This window comes from Neopsephotus bourkii, unplaced genomic scaffold, assembly GCF_033783945.1.
Source record: "Neopsephotus bourkii isolate Nb327-2 ecotype Australia unplaced genomic scaffold, CSIRO-AGI_Nbou_v1 NB_659, whole genome shotgun sequence".
NCBI classification, from domain to species: domain Eukaryota; kingdom Metazoa; phylum Chordata; class Aves; order Psittaciformes; family Psittacidae; genus Neopsephotus; species Neopsephotus bourkii.
Genome location: NW_026901158.1, coordinates 7,214,613 through 7,234,963, shown reverse-complemented (window position 1 = coordinate 7,234,963; position 20,351 = coordinate 7,214,613). Strand labels below are relative to the sequence as shown.

Genomic DNA, 20,351 nt, shown 5'->3' with positions numbered 1-20,351 from the left:
TGAGACTGTTTGACAGGAACGTTCCCAAAACAGGATAGGTGTCCACAGGAAAAGGTCAAGCAGGAGAACAAAGTACCACATGTAGAGAAACAGCTAGGCATGGCTTGCTGGAGAAATGGGAAAATGTTACCACCTCCCTCTCTCTGGAGCAGATTCTGGTCTCTAAAACACTACCTTAAGAGGGGGCTCCTGTATTTCCCCCATCCCTAAGCACAGACAGATCTGCCAGATTCTCCTACCCACATCCACTGCTCATCTAAGAGCAAACAGTCCCCCCTCCTTCACAAGCTGATCACAAGATGCTGGTGGTGCAAGAGGCTTCACGTCAGTGGGGCTGGCCATCTGGAACAACCCCCATCTAGCTCTCCATCTCATCGACTGTTTGTTCCCTTTCAGTCTCAGCTGAAATCGGATCTTTTTTCTCTCCTCCTTTGCCTGTGACTCTTTATTTTCTCCCTCATACTGCCTCTGCTGCTATTTATGACTTATTCTCTGTAACTGTCCTATTTAATGTTGCAAAATGGTTGGGAACACAGTTTCTGTGGATGGTGTTGTAGGTAGCAAAGAGGTCCCGTCATTTACCCATCACAATGGAGCTGACTAAGCACGCCCCAGCACTGTGAGAGATGGAAATCTCACACCAACACCATGGATTCTTTGCTGCCCAATACAGTCAGGAGCACAGTGAAATGGTCACAATGCCTTGTAGAAGCTGTCAGGGAGATGCTTATGGGGACTTCTGGCCAAAGCAAGCAGCCTTCAGGATCAGACTGGGAGCTTCTTTCCTCACAGCAAGCTTGGGACATCACCTTACTCCTAACGAACTGACTGCCCTTTCCTGGAGGAGCAGCTTGGGATGGTACACGTGCCATTATACAGCCTTCACCCAGGCTGGAGCATGCTATCAATAGCCCATAGGTGTTACAGTCTCACCATTCCTGGAAACCCTGGGATCTGCAGGAATCAGATCAGCAGAACACGGATGAATCTGTGAGGCTTCTTCCTACACTGGGATTTTTATTACATGAATGCCAAGCTGCAGCTGGTTCTGGGAAGTCCTCTGCCCACACACTAAATAAATCCTGGTGTGGTGCACTGATTCTCTATGGAAACTGTACCCTGCACTTCTCTATATAGGATTTTTCTCATTTCAGGTTCCATAATAAATTAACAAGAAGAGTTTTCTTACACCAACCATAGGAAAAACTCTTTTCTGTACTCGATTAATCTTTAGTGATCTATATTAAATATTTATCTGAAGAAACAAGGCCTGTATTGCAGCAACATTTTCTATTATGAGACTTTATCGTCTCGAAAGATGTTTTCCTGGCTTTGCCTCCTTTATATACACCCAGCCAGAGATTCTGATGGAAGGGCACTCTTTTTTTTTTCCTTTCTTTCTCTCCCAGTGACCTTTTCCCTCCATAACAAGCTGCTGATATGTTAGAATTTACTGGGTTATAAACATTTTTTATCGAGTAGGAGGAAGCTGGGTGATTTGGCATCAGCTTCCCTAATAAAACCCAGGGGAGAGGCTGTGCTGTTTGACACCAATAAAGGCATGGAAGAAGCTGCAGCCTCCTGGGATGCTGATCACGAATGACAAGGGCAGTCAGTGAGTGTCAGTCACGTAGTTTCGCTCTGCTGAGGCACTTTTGGAAGGAGGCCAGTTTGCTGGCATGGGAGAGGGACCTGGTAAAGGACTCCTCTGTTCTTTCCCAGTATGACCGAAACTGTGTGGTCTATCACAGAGCAGTGAACCAGGATCCCTAAAACCTCTTTTGCTGCAACTCGGAGGTGGAGAGACACTTAAATAGTTGAGATATCTCAGAAGGTATGAGGACCTTGGTGTTGGATTTAGGCACTGGTCCTACAAGAACATGGAGAACTCAGATCATAGTTCAATCTTGAATTAGTTGAATTTTCCTACCTCAGATAGACCTGACATTGGCTAAAGAGAGTTTTAGCTATGTTCGTTGAGGTAGTGTCTAAAGGAAACCCAGACACAGGACTCTGTGGTGTCAGATGCTGAACGACAAAAAAGATGGTCCAAGAGCTCACAACCCAACACGTCCCAGCATCCCGAGGGAGCAGTGCTTTAAACTGGTCAGTAACTAACTCAGTCCACAAAAGCCTGAATAAATCATCTGATGACTAGATATACACACATTATAAATGTTTCGCTCTGATAATATATGACTGAGCTGTTATTTGACAAATAGCAAGTGATTAATAGATTTGATGAAGTGCATAATATTTTACTAATGATTAATGTATTCATTTGAAACAAACAAACAAAACCCAGCCTTTTCCTTAGTGATCATAAGGAACTCTTAAGTAATGGCTGCAAACAGCTTGGAGATCCCTGGATGAGCTGTGCCTGTTATTCCTCCTTTTATCATTGTGCATTTGTAGTGATTCATTACCAGGGATAATACATTCATGGGTTATATTACTGATGGCCTCATTTAGGGCTGTGGGAAATCCTGTCCAAAAGCTTGGAGCTAGATGATCTTTTAGGTCCTTTCCAACCCAAACTGTTCTATGATTCTATGTTGTAATGCCCACTAAAATCTTCAGGAATTTGGCATTTAAGTAGTTAAGTACCTACACAAAACGCTTAAATATCTTTTTTAAGTGTGGGCCAAGCTTATCTGCTTGATCTGACTGGAGACAGAAGCGGTGTGATTTGAGACAGTTTTGGTAGGGCAAGTTACGGCATACAGCACTGCAGTCCATAAGGTTTAGTTGAGCATTGCACTGGCTTCAGTTCTCCCTCTCCCTCCCTTTTAATCCCATTGAGAAATATAATTTCTGTGAGTCCCCAGAGAAGATAAAGGACCAAAGAGCAGAAGCTCTTCCTCAGAGCTTTTCTGTAAAGGCGGACTGATTGATTACAGATTGGACGCTGCTCCAAGTCCCTTTCTTAAATGAAAAATTGAGAGCTCTTAAAAATGGAATATTCTCTTCTAAAGAAGGAATTTTCAGTGTCACAAGCACAATAAGAGGTAGTAGTGGCTTGCTCAATACTTCTGTGTGCACTGGCTAATCCTTTACTACTGAGCCCCTTTGCACTGTCCCTGTGGCACCTGATGATAGCTCATCTGTAATTGGTAAGGGCTTCAGTTTTGTGTATCCAGACAAAGCTTAAATCGTTCACATTTGGGCAAGCTCCGTCTTCAGTAGTGACTGGAGTTTTCTGGGTGCTTATTCCATTTTGCAGCTCTTTTCAGGGCTGCAGAATGGTTTTTTCTCCATGCTGGAAGACTCTGGAACAACTAGTAGTGTTTTCATTAGACAAACTCCTGTCAAAACAGCTCATTTCTTGAATCTCTCTTTTTCACTGTAGTCACTAGTGACCAGAGAGGCTGCGACTTCAAAACTGTGTTGAATCCAATCCATCATCTGAAACATAGTGTTACTAACAAAATCAGAGTTTGACAAAACCTTACTTTGGAGGAAACATTCTTCTACCTCACTGAACTGATTTTATTACACCTAAAATGCAAAGACTTTGATATCTTGTCATTCTCCTTCCTCCATCCTTGTAGAACTTGACCAGATCTGCTCCCCTCTTGGTGCACAATCCCCACTACCATGAGTAAAAATCCCACCCTGGTTCTACAAACACTTGCAAGACTCTGACAGAGCTGAGGTATTCCTATTCCAGCTATCCAACACCAGCAGTGCATATAAAGTCCTCACCTTCAGATGCCCATCTACAATTGTACAGGAGATGGTCACCAGTGGAGCTGATGTGTTCAAGCAGGGAGGTGAAGCACTGTCTTTCAAATATCTCAGTCCCCAGGAGTGAAAACAATAAACCTATTTATGACTCTTCTGAAGGAGAAAATTAAGTCCAAGTATAGCTGGCAAATATGCTGTAAGCTTATTATGTAGCAGCATTTAGCCTGTTCCACACTCTTAGTTCCTCTGTTAGATGCTACACGAGCTGGGGAGACTTTTTCTGTCACCTATTATGGAGCTATTTCACAGAAAAGTCTGCTCAGATTTCTTCTAATCCACCATAGGCCATGCAAGAAGCTTCAGCCACCCTAATATCTGTGTGCATCTCAAACCTCTTACCTGCACAGAGGCACCTATGAGACTGTGAACAGCTATGAGTAGGGTGAGCTCTGCTGCCTCCCTCCCTCTTCAGTACGTATGATTCTTAAATTGAACTGGACAGCCTCAATAAACATGTATGTGGAAGGTAATCCTCCTTCATTTTAAAACACCAGCATCCCTGAGTTTGTGTGTGTGTAAACACTCCAGGAATAAAGTGCCCCTGGGTATTCATATACCTCATAGAAATATTGGAACAAGTTGTTTCAACATCCAAAGGCTTTTCTCCCCTTTCAGATGTATTAGTTCACCTGAGATTATCAAATTAGTAGCACAACTTCAGTTCTGATATTGCTAACTTATTCACATGCCTGTTCAGTGTGCAGACTTGTGGTAGGATGGAAGGCTCTAGAATATATTTCTCCCTGGGTTTGCAATGCTATTGCTCTGTGGCTTGCTTTCCCTGCTTATGCATGCTGAGGAGATTTACTATTATGAATTGCCCCACAAAACTACCTTCAAACTCAAATTTAATAACCTAAGTATTATGAAGATCAATATTATGGCTATTCTCATTCATATGATTAGCACTAATATAATTTGGGGAAATATTTATGCTGCAGTAGTGACTAGAGACCTGGATTAAGAGGAGATCCTCAGCATCTATACAGAAGAAAAAGACACTATTCTCTCCAGCTGTGTACTGAAGTGCAATACTCCATCTCAGAATCTCCATGGGTTTGGATATTTTATGTAAGTTATCTAATAAGATAACAAACCAGCTTTGCAATCCCTACAGCCATATTGCTAACTGTTTGAAAATCATGAGTCAGGCTCCAAAAAAGAATTAAGAGATTGGTTTTAAAATTCATGAGACTTTTAAAATCTGATAAACTTCAGGGTTTGGGGTTTTTTTTTCCCCTTCTTCTTCCTTTTTTGCCTTCTGCTTTCTGAGTATGTAGGAGTCACATTATCAAGTGTTCCTCTGCAATTATAAAGGCCGTAAACTTACTTTAAAAATTGAGTTGAGACTCTTTACATAATCACAGGCCTCTAAAAGTGTGGGCTTTGAAGAGACATTAAATAGTCTTGAGATACAGTTCATCCTGCGACTCGACAGCACTCACCTGCTGCATTGGTATAACCCAGATATCAAATACTCCCAAAAAACAGTCTGGAGTCTATGGGAATGAGGAGGGAATCTGAGACTTTCACAGTATGTGCATGAATAGGGGGCAAAGGGAGGAAAACAGAGAGAAGGCAGACAAAATTCGAGAATATATTAGTCTGGTGGAGACAATTTAGTTTTAACAAGAGATGAAGCTAACAACCTTCTTTTCTTATTCCTCTTTCTCCTGCTTGCCCCTATCCATGCAACACACAGTTCTCCTTGTGCACCAAGCTCTCTTCTTAGCCTTACCCGGGCTGTGTGCCTGTGCTCCCCAGGGGAAGCCTCAGACATTTGGAGAGAGGTAAAAAGTAATGTTCTTTCTAGGTTTTGGCTCAAGAGCTGGAAGCTAACACTGAAATATTTAATGCTGAATACTCACTAGGCAGGTTTTCCTTTGCTGGGAGGGAAAGAACCAGTTTGAAGGGAAGGAAAAGCAAAATGAGGTTGGTCAGGGCTGCACAGACAATGAAAACACCTTTGTCTTCTCAACACAATGCTGCTTTTTCAAACCCCAGGTAACTGTTTGGGGGCAATGTGCCTCACTGGTCGTTGTTTGCACCTTCACCCTAGCTCAATCCCCCGAGTGCACTGTGATGGTCTCTTACTGAAATCAGTCCCTAAACCCACATCTGTGCTCCAGTAGACCTGTTAGTCACTGCCAGTTCATGAAACCTTAGTCTGCAGCTCACAAAATGGCACTTCTATGGCAGAAACTACATCAGCAGCCACATTAGCAAGAGGGGTTCAACATCCAGATGCTTGCAAGATCTACCACTAAGTCAGTCAGAGTCCATAGATAGATCCCAGCTATAATTTATCGGAAGAACAGCTCTTTCACAGGCTATTCATGGTACTCATTCATGGGAATGAGAGGTTTCTGCAGTATCAGGCAGTATCTGGTATGCTAGCTGAGAACATAGTTATCCAATGAATTATGCCAAAGATGTATCTCAGAGATGGAGAGTACCCAGAGGCTTCTCCTTGACTGGGGTCTAGTTGTTCCGGTTGCTCCCTCCCTCTATTGAAACTGAGGGCACATGAAAGCCCAGCATTGGGTTTCTTCCAGCAAGTGTTGAAGGGTAGAATGCTGCATGGTCTTAACAGTCCCTTCAGTTTGGACTAAGGAGGAAAAACACCTCCTGCCATAATCCCAGAGCAGACAATTTCATGTCACTGCTTAAAAAGTGCTGCTTACCATCGTTCCAATTCAGCCTGCAGGAGCACAGAGTCAGGAGCTGGCTTTTGCTACCTCTAGATGATGGCTGTCCACAAACAGAGGCTATGTTAGTGTAAAAGTTAGCCCTACAAGGCAGCATGAGAGCCATGTACAGCCAGAGTGTAATGGTGTAATTGGTGTAACTGGTGTAATTCTGCCACAGCACAGCTTTAATGGAAACTCTCCCTTCTCCAAGCAAGCTCTTTCATTGCAAGCAGAAGCACAGGCAGGCCTGACCTGATTGGGAATTCGATGTAATTGCTTCTCTCTCCCGGCTGCTTACCCCTCTGCTGGGAGCCGTCTGCACATTAAAGCAGATGTTGGTTGCACTCGGGTCATGTTTCCAAGCTTTCTTTTGCAGCCATCAGGGCTAGAGACTCTTTCCTCCCTCCCTGCACTAGTTTCTTAATTAAAGCTTAAATTCTGATGCCATCACATGACTGTAGGAGCAGAGCCCCAGGCAGGCATTTAGTGCTCTGTGCTGTCAGTGGGACTTTGATTTAGAAGCATAGCAGATACGTTAGAGAATCCCATCCCTCTGCTACACCCCAGCCTGGCCCTGCTCACAGCTGCCGGTGTCACACCTCAAGGCTTGCTTCGCCTTTCAGGGCAGGCGCTGGAGCACGTTGGAGGCTTTCCCATGCCACAGAGTATGGGGATGGGGGGAAATCTCTGTCCTGTTGAAACAGAGTGGTTTGAGAGCCAGGCAGCTGCAAGGAGTCTGGCAGGGAGGGAGGAGGAGGAGGCAGCACCTGCCTGCAGCACAGATGAATGGAAACACTGCTGTGACCTGCAGCTCTCACCCGTTTCCATCTCCTCCCTTCCCTCCCAGCATTTCTCATCAGATGGGATGTATTTAACCAGCAAACATGACTCCTTGGTGAAGGGAACCTCACTGCAGCTTCCTTGTAAATACTTTGTGGTCACTGTGTGGAAGCCTGAGGATATGAAATGGGGTCTGATCACCCAAGCTGCCAGGCTTTGTCACCAGTGACAGCATCCCTAGTGCTCAGACCTAGCAGGCCAAATAGTGCCTGCATCCTGTTCTCCAGAAGCACAGAAGGTACCAACTGCCCAGGGCTCTCTACAGGGGATGCTGAGAATGCACCAAGCTGCCCACGTGCTGCGTCAGCTCCTTCACCAGGCACACGTGCACTGCAGCACACAGAGGAACTGCTGGCTCCACACAGGCATATTTGATTTCACACCACCTGGAGAGGAGATTCTGGCACAAAGAGCTGACCCAAACCCTTCTCCCTGCCTGCTGCAGACAAAGCTGATTCCTGGGTTTCTTTTCAGAGGTGTCCTTGGGTTCTGTACCTGCAGTTAGTAGTTTAACCCAGGAAACCAGCCCGGATGGCTCCCACTGCCCCAGTGGGATACATCTTGTTCCATTTACAGAGGCAGGTGGGTGGCAATCAGCAAAAAAGAAAGGGGAAAAAACTACTTTCTGGAACCCAAGGGAAACATTAGATGGATCCAGAAATAGAAAACCCCCTGTAATAGGGGGGGTCATGCCATCTCCCAGTGCTACTGGTGCCAGAACAAAATTATCCCATGCATCTAATAGGATGACTTTTTTGTGTGTGTGCAACAGCTTCTCTGCTGAAATAAGCATCTGCCTGATTTGAAAGCAGAATTAATAATGTGCTAAAAAAACCAGTGAAGGCTTCTCCTCGGCTTGTTAGCCTTTAAAATATGCTCCCAAGCCACTGGACCACAGTCTGCTGAAGAAATCAGAGCTGAACGTGCAGAGTCATTGCTGCTGCAGCATGATGGGGAGCAGCCTGGGGAGGTATGCGGGCAGAGCCCTCCCTGTGCTATGCAGAGGGGAAAAGATTCCCCACCACGCGAGTCCCAGAGGGGACTGTGTGGACAGCTTCTTCGCAGCCCAGCAGGATGTAGATCCCTTTGGAAAGGTTCAGTGACTGAAAATATTTGCCTGTGCCTCTTCTGGGAGCATGGTTGAAATATATCATAGAATCGTGAAATCATGGAATAGTTTGGGTTGGAAGGGATATTAAAGCTCATCCAGTTCCAACCCCTGTCATGGGCAGGGACACCTTCCACTAGAGCAGCTTGCTCCAAGCCCCTGTGTCCAGCCTGGCCTTGAACACTGCCAGGGATGGGACAGCCACAGCTTCCTTGGGCACCCTGTGCCAGCGCCTCAGCACCCTCACAGGGAAGAATTTCTTCCTGATGTCTCATCGAGATGTACCCTCTTTCAATTTAACGCCATTTCATCCTGGATTCAGAAAGGGGATTTTTGTCCTGAAGCATGCAACTCTGCAGAACTGCACTAACCCTCAGCCAACCCAGCTAAGAATTTGCCCGGGTCAGCAGGCAGGGAAACCAGGCAGTGAGATGCCTTTCTAGGCATGCAGCTCATGTGCATGCTTTTCTCTAGAGGAACCAGCCAGTCCTAACCACAAGCACCCTGTCAGAACGTGAACTTATCAACTGCATTGCTTCAGCACCATTCCCTACAGCTTCTGCACTATTCTCTACTTGCATTGCCACGTTGAGATGAGGGCCTGCCCTTCCCCAAAGCCTGGCCAGATGTCCTGTTCTCATATCGTCGCAGCTCTGAGCATATCAAAGGCTGGTGCCATTTATCCTTTCGTTTGCCTTCTGTTCTCAAGGATATCAAAGAGGAGGAGAGGTGTGTGCCTCTGTCAGGTCCTGCAGCTTCCAGTGCTGTTTGCAAGCCCTCACCATCTGAATCCAAATGCAGTCAATCCTCCAGCCCCAATGAAGCCAAGCTCCTTGTCTGCTCAGCCCAACAGCCCCAGGACAAAGCACTGTATAGCTCAGCCATTCCCCATCATCCCCTACTCTTGCCACTATTCTGCTTATGCAAATACATTATAAGCTTCCCCTATGCAGGGAGATGCATTATGCAAGGAATGTAATAACACTGGTCCCTGAAGTGCAAGAATAATGAAGGTGGTGGCTAAAGCAGAGGCAAGGTGATGGAACTGGCTGTTTTACACCCATCACTGAAGGGCCTGTGTTTGCCAAGCTGCCGTGTTAGAGCTGGTGAGACAGGAATGTAAATTGTGGTTCTCTTGTAAAGTTGCATAAACTTGTAGTAATGTCATTTTTGAGATTAACATTTCCATTGAGGAGAACACTGGAAGCCTTCATTGTTTACATGCGCTATGGAAATAGATTTAAATTTTGGGTTTACACACATTTATTTACAAGGCATTTACTGATTACAAACCAATGTACATCACCTGTTCACATGCATAATGTAAACTATGGAGATTTCCTATTTCTTGCCATGCAATGCTGTACGGCTTTCCATTGCTCATTCCACAGAGAGGCAAGAGCCTCCTTTCATCTCAGTTCCCTCTGTCCTTCAATTCCTGCTTTGCCTCTCCTAAAAAAGCCTTGCTCTGACTGTGAAACATAAAAGCTGATGTCCCCTTTAACAGATAGCATAAAAACCTAATAGGAAAACCTTGTCAGCAGAACTCCAGCGTGACTAAAAAAGCCAAAGAAAAGATTAAACAGCCTAACGGTGCCTATCAATTTGTACCAGTGCAAAGCATCACCTTAATGCTGTTTGAGAAGAGCCTTCACGGTGCTTTTTGGATGCTTCAGGCATCCAAATAACTGGAACAGGACTGAAAACTTGCCTGGGTATGTGTGTGAGAGAAGAGCTATGACTGCACATGTGTTGTAAGGTTTGTCTCAGCCAGTGGCACCCAGATCTCAGCATTCAGCTTCAGTTTGAACAAGCACATCAAAGCTCAATCCTACCACTCACCATGGCTCTGCCTCTCCTCCCCAGCAACGTTGGGGAAAGTATTACTTCTTCTTCATCCTAAGATGCTAAAAGCCAAACCCAAGGGAAGTCAAAGAGTTTCAGAGTGATCAATAAGGGCATCCAGCCTATTGTATTTTCTCCTTCCCTATTTCAAGGACAGAAAGAGTACTTGCAAATTTCAACATAAACTGATTGAGCAACTTGAAGAGCAAAGAGCTAAACAAAATACACTCAAAATCAAAACCTCTCCCGTCTGACATGTTTTAACTGGCATTGCTTGACTTTGTGCTTTGAGATGAGATTTTATGTCTTAAAAATTGCAATAAAAGGTTTTTCACTGGCTTAATAAAATGAAAACAAGGAAGAAAGCTTAAACTCCTCACTGAGGCTAAAATGAAATGTTTTGATTTTTCCATTTTACAAACATCCATTTCAAATCAACCCATTTTTAATGTTATCTTTCTTTCCATGCAACCAGTGAACCACAAAATCAATTATTTGTACAGCTCTAGTGACCAGTAGATTAAATTCAACGCAATAGAGAGACAGCAGAAACAGTCAATGAGGAGTGGAGTGATGTGCTGAAAAAACCAGTGGAAACAGCTCTACTAGATCTTGTCCCTGCCAGCGTGTAATTTCACAACCACTTTAATACTACTTTAATCCACATTGCTGCTGAAAACAGCAGTCTCACCAGTCCCCTTCCTGCTTACACCCCACAGTCATAGAATCATAGAAAGGTTAGGGTTGGAAAGGACCTTAAGCTCATCCAGTTCCAGCTCCCTGCCATGGGCAGGGACATCTCACACTAAACCATGCCATCCAAGACTCCAAACAACCTGATCTAAACATTGCCAAGGGTAGAGCATTTGCCACTTCTTTTGACAACCTGTTTCAGTGTCTCACCACCCTCACAGTAAAGAACTTCTTCCTTATATCCAACCTGAACTTCCTCTGTTTCAGTTTGAACCCATCACCCCTTGTCCTATCACTACAGTCCCTGATGAAGAGTCCCTTTCCAGCATCCTTGTAGCTCCACTCAGATACTGGAAGCTGCTCAGAGGTCTCTACACAGCTTCTCTTCTCCAGGCTGAACAGCCCCAACATAGTTTTCTGCCAGATCAGTTCCTCAGCTGTGTAAATCAGAGGTTTACATGCAACCTGCCTGGAAGTTCTGATCAGGAAAGGCAAAACATCTGTAATAGAAGCTGCTAACACCAGCCATAGAAACGTTACATTCACTCACCACATTGTCCAAGTCCTGTGCCTGGATGTAGGAGCCAGATTTGGCTTTTGCTTCCAAATAATAACAGCTCATCATTCCCCCAGCGAGTGAGGGCAAGCAGCCTTCTAACCCCTGGAGCTGTGTAAGCCCCTGGCAATGCTGTATATGCTATCCCAGATTCTCCAGCCAATAAATTGGCGAATTTCCCTTTATGTCACAGAGAATCTGGTTCATTGTTTTTAACTTGTGGTGCCATAAAACTTAGAAAGTTTTGTGAGACCAGATTTTCCTTTTTTTTTTAATATAATTTATTTTTCCTCTCAGGGAAAACTGAAGCAGCAGAACAGCACATGTATTTCTAAGTCATTTGTAACCCATGTTACGTGCACGGCAAAGATACTCACTTTATGATCCTTCTCTTCCTCTTTGCTAGGGGAATGACACTTTTAGAGATCACGATTTGTGGGTTTTCTAGGACTAAATAAAACCCTCTAGTGTGGCTGAATGCACTCAGCAGTACCAATCCCTTTATGAGCACACAGTTTAGTGTCCACTTTGAATTGGAGAAACAGGGAAATCACAGAAGTGTTGGTTACATGAGACCATAAGGGTCTTTAATCCAGCTTCTGCTTGAAGCAGGACAATCACCAGCCCTTGAGTGGACAGAACTGTGGCTTTCGTCCATCCAAGCCTTGAAAACCACCATGGGTAGAGGCACCCCTCACCTCTCCACTGACCTGCCTTAGACCTGCACCACCCTCCTGATGAAACAACCCTTTAAGGGGAGGAAATCAGCTTTTTTTTCCTAGGCATCATTCCAACCTATTTATAGCTATCTTGTGCATCCAGTTACTCACATACTCACAACCTTTCCTGTCTCAGGAGCTGTATTTCCATTTTATATATTCAGGGACCTTACTGTAACGAGTGTACGTAAGCAATCAGTTCTATCCTGTCACTCTGCAAGCGGAGGGATGGGACAGGCCTGACTGGTTTGTTGTCACATCCTTTACTGCATTTGGAATCTGCTAATTCATTTTATCCAGACTTGGCAGAGTGTATTTGCAGGTTTCATGGAATTAGGCAGCCTCTAAATGATCCTGCTGCAGGAGAAGTGCAAGGTGAGCAGATCTCCTCTTCATACTCCAGGGTCTCCCTGCTAACCTACACAGAGAGCCAGATTTCCTGGTTCCAACTTGCATTGCAGAAAATGGAATTAAACTCCCACACATAGAAAATCCACCTTTTTTCTTGCTCATTCCCCTTCCAGCCCTGTGCAAACATCCATTTTATATTGCTGTCGTCCCTTATGTCCAAACTTCTTGCAACATTTAATTAAGTCTGCCCAGCAATGCAGAGCAGACAAGCACTGTCATCTCTCATTCTCAGGGGGTGGGGAGGGAACCAAGGCATAGAGAAGTGAGTTTACCCATAGCCACACCTCAGCCTGGGGCAATAATACAGATTATAGATATACATAATCTATATAGATATAATACAGACCCTGACAGTGTAACCATAAGCCTGTCTGCTCAGCTGGATGAGACCATCTCACCACTTCCTTCTCTGCCTCCTGAGTCTTACCTCTGACACTGAACAACAAAAGGCTCATTTTTTTTCTAGGAATAATTTGTTTTTCTAGAACTTACTTAAACTGAGCAGCATCATTAGCAAAATGCCTCTGTGTCAGTGCTTCTGCCTGTCTAGCTGCAGAGTGTATTCAAGTGCTCAGTTTATTGTTGCTTTTGCTTTGCCTTATAGCTAAATAATCAGTTTCTGGGAAAAGAAGAAATGACAACGTGACAGTATACTTCAAAGAAGTGGACTGAAGATGTTAACTACTGTCTTGTGGTAACAGGAATGTTTCTAGGCTGAGCAGTGCCCTAGTCCCAAAGCCAAGCTGAGCTTCATCTGTTTTCCAGCCTTCACACAGTACTTACTACCCAAGGCTCCCATGACTAGGAACAACCAGGATAGTGATAATGAATATTCAGACACCCCACAAACCACTCTCAGCATCTGCCATCCTATCTGCATTAGCATCAGAGTGCACAGATAATGATCAAAGCAGCATTTTCCTGCCAGAGGCCCCCTAAACCAGCCTTATTAGTATGAATTGATGCTGATTAATGTGCTTCCTTAATGCGATTGTATCTGCCCCTACTGTTCATGATTTAATATATGAAACATCTCCCCCTTTACTTGCTTCATAATATCACATGCAAGATGCAGACCTTGACTGAGGGTACCGGAAAAATCAGTGGTCCAAGTTTTGTGAAGAAGGAACCTAAAATATGCTAAAATGAATACACAGAAGAAGGGAACAAGCCTTTGGATAGATCTGGATTCAGGCATCCTATGAAAAGATATTGGCAGCTCTGCTATGCCACAGCAGTTCTGCTTATGCAGCATGTAAAATTGCCTGGCTAACTAAAATAGGCTCTTTGCTTGTGGTTGGCAGACTTCTGGACGTTAGCTCTAAGGGTTTCATGTTTAGCTTGGTGCTGCTTCCTTTCTAACATCACCTGTAAAAACGAGCAAATACTGTGGTTTGCCTTCTGTTCTGTGTAGCAGTGACAGTGGCTTTATCTCTATGGGTTCTCAGTGTAAATGACACGGCCCTAATGCGTTGTGTCCATGCTCCTGCACAGCAAGACACCGGGGAAATCACCACTAAACAGATGACAGTGTTTCAATTAGGAATGGGTGAGGTCCTCTCGCCTGATTTCACTTCCACTCCAAATCCTTGGTCACTCTGACTGGTTTGAGGTCTGCTGCTTAGAAAAGCAGTGGTCAGGTTAAACCTTATTCAACTAAATCATAAGTGCCTCAAGGAACTGTCTGACCAAAGGACAAAGAACAAACCAGCCACCCCCCAAAAAGTGTGGGAGAAAAGGAACATTGAAAGAGAAGAGTACACAGAAAATTCCCATGTGTCGTATCTGCTGCTTTTCTAAGGAAAGGAGCAATATCCTTAATGTAGAATATGTGCCTCCCTTGGGCTAGTCTAGTGCAAAGAGCAATTGAGAGACATCATTTGGTAGGAAAGAAGCTTCTGTGTTGGAATTAAAGAGTTGACAAAATCCCCACAGCTTTACAGCTTCTCCAAGTCAATTTAAGGATCCCACAAAATGAGATTTTACCCCTGTGGGTTTCAGTAAAATGATATGTTCTGGAGGGGGTGTGTGTGCTCTGAGTCCAGCTCTCCACTGCTGGAACTGGCTGTGGCTCCACTAAATTCACCATAAGCAGACTGATTTTAATGCTCCCTCAAAAACTCCATGGGACAGGGTAGGGTATTAGAAACAAACAACCCTCCATCATCTGGGCAGCCTCCTACTTTCTGGCTCCATCTGCTGAAGCACATGAGACCCTACCCTCCTCCTCAGCTGACTGCAGTGGGAGCAGAAGATAGACCCAGAGAGTGTTTCCAAAGCGCTCAGCACCCATCAGCTCAAACCATGACACACGCGGCTGGATTCTCCAAGACCTCAGCTCCCTCCCTCAGTTTAGTGCATGATATTTGGCCATTAGATGCCCAAGGTTCCCTTGCAGTCTTCCCCTGTGTCTCTAAACTCTTTTCCTAACTACTTCCATTGGACTTTGTCTCATCTCCAGTTTCTTTTGTGAGTACCAGCACTGTGACCATCTGCATCTCCTATGCATGTAGAACGCTGCCCATTTTCTTCCATGTTGGAAGAAGGAGGACATTATCTCCTCCCCATGCTTTGTCAATATCCAGCAGAAATGGGGAAAGAGATCCCTTTCTGCTTCCGGTATATTCAGGTCACCTTTAACTAAGATAAGCCTTCAAATTCTTACCAGCCTCCTACAAACTAAAGGGGAATTTGCTCCTCACCACACAGCAGATACAACTAGAAATCACAGGCTTCATGTACAAACATCATTTGGTTCCTTTATAAAAGTGGGGCCAGCAAAGCCGTGGTGCAGGCTGCCTGCTCTGGGTGTGAATTCTCCATCATGGGAAACCTTTCAGGTTGCCCACAAACCTCTGCCAGATGTGACACAGGTATGTCTGAGTCTGCCTTGGGGAAGAGACATGGATTAAATGACCTCTCAAGGTCCTTCCAGACCCATTTTTCTATGATTCTTGGAGACAGAATCCCAGGCTTGATGGATCTCTGGCCTGACCTACAGTGACAGTTCATAGATGTGTCTGAACACATACATTGCATGCGTTTCTCTCCCACTACAGCCCCTGTGGACTGGTGAGGTGGCATTCAGGGCTGCATAGCTTTTTAGCAAAGGGCAGAGCCTCTACCAGGAGCATTGTGTGGGGCAGAGATTTGCAGCCTCTATCACACTGTTTATTGTCAGGGAGGGCAGGGGGAGAGCTGGGGATATCCACACATAGGAAGAAAGTCTGTCTGAAAAAGGCATGTTTTCTCTGCTCCTCTGTGCAAGCAAAGACAGTGAGACACCCTTAGTGGATGCATGGCACCATGATATCTAGGTCTAGGGCTGTCTTCCCCCCTGAGCTGTTTTGAATGAAGAGGACAAGCCAGAACAGCATCTTCAACCCATGTTTACCTGCCTTTGCTCTGTGGGCTGGTGCGAAGGGAGGGGATGCTGCACTCCCTGGAGGCCACAGGACAGGCACAACTCATTTTAATTCCCCACATGTAGATGATGTCTTGCACATCACTCTTATTCTACAAGTGTTTTTGGCTCTCTGCCCATGGGGAACACAGCCTAAACACACGTGGTTTCCCTGCTTCCCCCAGTCATCACCTATGTGTGTCTGCATGCACGTTGCCAGTAGGCTATTCACTAGTGCTTTCCTACCTACTAGTTTGCAACAGTTGTGTTTGCAAGTGTCTTTCTGAAACACACCAGGACTATATAATTATGTAAATGTGCACATGTCTATGAGGGTTTTGCAGTCTCTTTAGGTTTTAACACAAATCTCATGACATTTTCTGGCTTATTCCCCTTCACTGCAAAGCACTTGCTGTGTTAATAGGAGGCTCATATGAGCACCCCAGCTTTTCATGTTAAAATGAGACATGAAAAGCGTGTTTCTGGATATCACAGTGGGCAAGAAGAGCTGGAAACAAGCAACAACAAAAGCTTCAAAACCTAGAAGGCACAGGAAAATCCAGATTCTGCCTATTCTCTGGAGTTTTTTAGTTGTAAGTCTCTTAAACCAAGATCACAGTCCTGGGGCAAGTCCAGCTCCTACATGGAGATAATCTGCAAAGGTCTGTGGTAGGCAGTACGCAGCTAAAGCTCATCATTTTCAAACAGTGTGAGAACTGCCATACTGATGTGTGTCTTGATATCTTTATGTCTGTTCTCACCCATGGGAACCTTCAGCTGTTGGCAGTTCACATGTATGACTACAGAGGCTTGGGGTCTGCCCATTGGTACACTGGTCTGACAAACCTGCTTGTGATCCTGGCTATGAACTTATCTGTTGCCACAAATGAAGTACACCCACACCCTTGGTCCCTTTTTGTCACGGTACTACCTTCATCTCCCTGTCAGAGCATTACAGCTGAGTCTTTGAAGCAATTTTCATTGCCAGCTGAGGACCATGAAGCACAAAAGAAGCGCTTCCAGATGAAACAGGGACAATGATGTGTCTCAAATTGACTGACTACAAGCCTTGAGGCCATGGGAACTGACTGAGTTCCCACCACCTAACAAGTTATCCAAGCTCCAGATGCTGTAGGAAACCAACGTACCTGTATATTTTATATCTGGTTGTAAATCCTTGACGATGTCTTTCCACAAAGGATAAGTAGCTCCGTGAGTGGTGGAAAGGCCCCCTGTCTGAAATAAGCCAATCAAACTCCTTGGAGACATGTTGGTTGGTAGCAGCTGGGTCCTGGTGGGAGGGCTGTACTAGTATATGGTCCCATATAAACAGGAGGTAGAGGAACTCAACAAGCCTCCAGTTCATGCTTTTCTGTCTGCCTTTTTCCTCTCATTCTTGCTCCATTCTGTGGAGTCCTGTTGAAAAACAGAAGGAAGAGGAGGAAGGAAAGAGAGAGAGAGAGAAACGGAGGGGAAGAGAGGGAGGAGGAGAGAAAGAGAGAGTTTAAAATGGGAATTGCTTTGATCCTTCGACTGCTGTCTCTCAGGGTGAAAACAGACATGAAAAATCAAGTTTTAAAAGACTTCCCTCTGTCTGTGTCGCAGCTTAGGGTATTTGGCAGTATTTTATTCATGTACCTAAGTGGTGTCTGTAACCTCCTGAGCATATATCACCTTTGAAATAACCAGGTCCTGACTTGAGACATCCTCACCCCAGCTTTTCCATCACTTCCCTCGTGAAGTTCTCCGCAGTGTCACAGAGGCAAGTGAAGCTGAGCACAGAAGGTGGCTCCGCCCTAGGCTACAGTTACCCCTTTCCTGTCCCTTTAATGCCATGCCAGAGAAACCTGTCTTCTGCTTTCATGTCTGTCTGATGATCTGTAATCCATACTCTGTGCAACCTGAGCAATCTGTGAAAGCCCAGCTCTTACTTCAAAGTGTTGCCAAAAAGGGAAATAAAACAAAATAATTACCCAGGCTCCAGTGAGGAGCACATTCGGACACACAGACGCACGCACAACTGTGAAATCCTGCCAAACTCCGAAGGAGCAAAATCACCTCAACCTGCTTTCCTGCCTGTGTGTTTGGGAGGTGTGTGTCTGGTAGAGGGGGAACAGGGTCTGTTGTTATTTTGATTACAGGAGGACCTCCAGGCTCTTTGCAAGATCAAGGCTCTGCATGGCGACACAGCGAACATACATATTCGGTGCAGATTCACTAGGGAGCTTAAGAGCATGCTTCACAGTGCCTGGTGCAGGACACCTTGTCATTCATATGATGGGAGAGTGGCTGTTCCACTGCATCCCCACATCAAATCATGGCCGAGCCCAGTCCTGCTGTGAGCCAGCTCCTCTCCCCAATGTGTTTAACAGCTAAATAGACAAGACATATGATGAGTGGGAAGGGAAACAGAGGGGTGAGATGCCTTGCCAAAGGTTACGCAGCAAGCCATGGATACAGCTGGAAGAGAGCCCTCATCTCCTGACTCCTATTCGCAATGTTTCAGCCATTAGATCATCCACCTCCACAGTCATGCTGTTGGCACAATGCCCCTCTCTGAACAAAGCTGTGTGCTCTATTGGTGGAAGGTGAGCAGCTTGCTTAGCTGACACCCCACGCCTGACATGGATACCCTCACTTTCTGCTTCCTAACTGTGGCTGCAGCAGCATCCCAGGTTGCTGGGTTGTGTTCCTTGTGGCTGATGCTGCTCGGAAAAAGTCATCTCCATACACAGGACATGTTCCTCCTCCTGCCCATGTCCTGTCCACCTGGCAGCCTCACTGAATCTGGTGAAGGATGTGCCAAAACTGTGGGCATAGCTGGGCAGGCAGAGAGATCTTGAGGCTGCATCCCCCACACTTGGAGCAAAAACCTAGCTAAAAGCTGTCCTCAGGACAGGTTATACCCACCTATTTCTGCAGAATAGAGTGCAGAGGGACTGCAGCTACTCTTTGAAGCAGGAAAAATCAGGCTATGCAAAGCTCTGCTACAAGGAAATTTAGTGTCAGGCTTATTTGTACATTCCCAGAAACCATTCCGGATTTGAGTCCACCATAAGCACTCAAACTAAAAGTCTGCAAGTTCCAAAGATGACACGTTTTGCTAAGAGTGTAGGAGAGGCCAAACCAAGGTGTACTAGAGGTACCACGTGCACTTGCAGCACTGTATGTGAATGTGAGACCTCGGCTGATGTAAGCAGCACAGTATAGACCAGAGAGCATCACCATCTGCTGGCATGGCTGTCTCCTGCATCAGGATCTATTCCCAGGAGCACAGCAGAGCTGCAGCCCATAGCTCTGAGCATCCATGTCTCCTGTGCCGGGAGTGTGACAGGGAGCACAAGTGCCGAGTGCGTGTGTGGGAGTCTGCACGTGTGCACAGCATGTGTTTGTGGAGCTGCAGTGTGCTCTGCAGCACTTATCAAAGCCGAGTTGTGTAGGTCTGGTTAAAAACAACACTCAGCTGTTGCATTCCATGAAGGAATGAAAAACATTAAGTATGGGAAAGTCAACGAATGTTCGCTTTTTCTGTTGGGCACATTCGAACTTCTTTCCAAATGCCAATAGAATATTACTGTTATTAAAACTAATGGTACCTGTAGCTCCTGACTGAAGAGGTTGCTCTTGCTCTGAAGGCATGTGTTTAATAGTGGCCTTCAGCACTAACTCTTACTGCACCCGTTAGTGTGGCAGCTCTCTGTGCTTCAGCCCATCTCCTCTCAGAAAGGACCCGTTCTACTTTACCTTACAAACCCAGGGTTTGGGGATAAAGGAATATGCTCTATTCCCACACTGAAAGGAGTAAAGTATATTCCAAGTGAGCTACATTACATCTCTTCTTCCACTTGCACAGGTCATGATCCCAAGGTGATTACTGGGAAATGCTCCCAGCTGTATCCCACCTTCAGGATTTCCAAATTCCAGTTCAGAAACCCATTCATCCTGCTTCTCCACTCAGGCTACTTCTCTGCCTTGCTGCTCTTTGCAGATCTGCAACACTGTCCCATCACAGTAAGCAGCTGCAAACTCAGCATATTTGCCATTAGATGGGTACACTCATTTGTTCTGATAGCTATCAGTTGTTCGGTACACATTGTCCAGACTTGCTTGGTTGTCTGTTCATTAAACTCATCCAAAACTACTTCCTTCATCAGCCAGCCTGGACCAGTTTTGCTTTAAACATTTCACTTTCTATTGAATTTCTATTGCAAAGAGAGGAGCTTTCACATACCTAAGTGGAGTTGTAACTCCCCTCCAGTTCCCAGACAGTGCAAGTATGAACTAAACTATAAGAAGAACCAAATAAAATGTGTTTCAGAGAAGTCCCAATGTGTCCTCC

At 45.2% G+C, this 20,351-nt stretch overlaps 1 protein-coding gene across 1 annotated transcript in view; it reads right to left on the bottom strand.

The window, feature by feature from the left end:
• BRINP1 (BMP/retinoic acid inducible neural specific 1) overlaps positions 1–20,351 on the bottom strand; it is an 86,535-nt gene that overhangs the window by 42,141 nt on the left and 24,043 nt on the right. The window contains exon 2 of the mRNA XM_061352927.1: positions 17,161–17,428. Within this exon, the coding sequence (XP_061208911.1) occupies positions 17,161–17,378 (218 nt within the window). The 5' untranslated portion in view covers positions 17,379–17,428. The remainder of the gene's footprint in view (positions 1–17,160; positions 17,429–20,351) is intronic.